At 55.9% G+C, this 1,792-nt stretch overlaps 1 protein-coding gene across 1 annotated transcript; it reads left to right on the top strand.

The window, feature by feature from the left end:
* The first annotated feature begins 344 nt into the window (after positions 1-344).
* On the top strand, positions 345-1,079 carry LOC149444888 (uncharacterized). Its single transcript, XM_089654444.1, has one exon. The coding sequence runs from the start codon at positions 356-358 to the stop codon at positions 1,022-1,024; it is 669 nt and encodes a 222-aa protein (XP_089510570.1). The 5' UTR covers positions 345-355; the 3' UTR covers positions 1,025-1,079.
* Positions 1,080-1,792: the final 713 nt, after the last annotated feature.

Genomic DNA, 1,792 nt, shown 5'->3' with positions numbered 1-1,792 from the left:
AATGGGCCCCCCACTCCGGAGGATGGTTGTGTTTGCAGCCTCTGTGTTCAGCCTCGTGAGCAGCTCCTGACAGCTGGAAGTGACCCCCGATAAGTGACAGTCCAGGGAGCAGATCGGCTCCCCGGTGCACATCGGACATCGTTCTGTTTCTGAATAAAATCGGTTTTATATCTACCGGGAAACACATGAAGGGAGAGAATATACTCCAACACTGGGATGACAGCCAGTGGGCGTGTCTGATGTGTAACCAATAGCAGTGCAGGCAGCTTGCTGTGTACCGACCAATAGCAGCGCAGGACGTTTAGCATATAACCTCCGGCCAGCACAGGATTTGTTCGATAGACTTTGTGGAGTCATGACGGAGACTGAGAGCGCCCCAGCCGCCGCTCCTCCAGCGGAGGCCGCCGCCAAGAAGAAGCCGGCTAAGAAGGCGTCAGCCGGAGGAGGAGCCAAGAAAGGCATCAAGAAGGCGTCCGGTCCCGGCGTGTCCGAGCTCCTCGTCCAAGCCGTGTCCGCTTCCAAGGAGCGCAGCGGGGTGTCCCTGGCCGCCCTGAAGAAGGTCCTGTCCGCTGGAGGATACGATGTGGACAAGAACAAGAGCCGCCTGAAGATCGCCCTCAAGGCGCTGGTGACTAAGGGGAGCCTCGTCCAGGTCAAAGGCCATGGGGCCTCCGGATCGTTCAAGATCAACAAGAAGCAGCCCGACGGCGCCAAGGCGAAGCCCAAGAAACCGGCCGCCAAGAAGAGCAACAAGAAGCCATCGGCTGCGTCCAAGCCCAAGAAACCGGCCGCCAAGTCCCCCAAGAAGAAGGCGGCCGGCAAAGCTCCCACCGCAGCCAAGAGCCCCAAGAAGAAGCCGGCCGCCAAGAGACCGGCAAAGGCTGCAGCCAAGAAGGTGACCAAGAGCCCCAAGAAGAGCAAAGCTGCAGCCAAGCCGAAAAAAGGCGCCAAGAGTCCCGCTAAGGCCAAGCCGGCAGCTAAGAAGGCGGCTAAGCCCAAGAAGGCCGCTCCGAAGAAGAAATAATGGGCGGCGACCTCCTTCATCTCCACCCCCCAAAGGCTCTTCTCAGAGCCCCCCACCTCCCCCCAACAGAGCTCTCCATACATACACCGACCACGAGCAGCATCCTCCAGTCTCCATCCTCCTCACATTGTACACTTGTCCCTTATAGGTCATCCAATGATTCCTCCAATCCTACAAATGATTCCTGGTTGGCCAACGGAGAGATCCCTCCCGATACATTTCACAGGCCTGACCCCCCTCCACACACACAGACATCGGTCTTGCGCATTGGAGATGTCATTTCCCGCACACTATCTGAGATGGGGGGAGGGGTAACAGTGAACATTTCCCGATCGTTCTACAAGGAATTCCCAGCCTTCATTATTATTGCGGCCATTGTGGAAGTTGTACGGAAACGCCATGTAATGATCGGGGACACATCATCCTCTGGACGGGATCTAATGATCGCACCGAGAACATCGTGTTGTGCGGACAATGGACTCCTTCCTATGGATGGATCGCCTCTACAACACAATACAACACGGGGAGCGGCTTCCAGGTGCCATTTGGAGGAAAACAACCGATCACCGGGCTCTGCGAGTCTCCGGGGAAGATCCGCTACAGTCTGCTATTGGCTGACAGATAAAACGTCGGATGTTCTGATTGGTGGAAAGGAACATTTCTAATGTCCCGCCAAAATGTCACCTGTTCTAGTTGTAGCAATGATTACCCCCCAGATGATCGATAGGGAATCGTGAGACAGAAAAGGTTTCAGGGAGTTTCCAGATT

The sequence above is a fragment of the Staurois parvus genome, unplaced genomic scaffold (assembly GCF_062004578.1).
Source record: "Staurois parvus isolate SC_StPar_1 unplaced genomic scaffold, SC_StPar_1.0 ptg000769l, whole genome shotgun sequence".
Classification (NCBI taxonomy): domain Eukaryota; kingdom Metazoa; phylum Chordata; class Amphibia; order Anura; family Ranidae; genus Staurois; species Staurois parvus.
Note: the sequence above shows the minus strand (reverse complement) of the source record. Positions and strands in the feature narration are given on the sequence as shown.

Bases quoted from the DNA above. Each gene is read 5' to 3' on its own strand.
- LOC149444888 (XM_089654444.1), top strand. From the start codon at position 356: ATGACGGAGACTGAGAGCGCCCCAGCCGCCGCTCCTCCAGCGGAGGCC.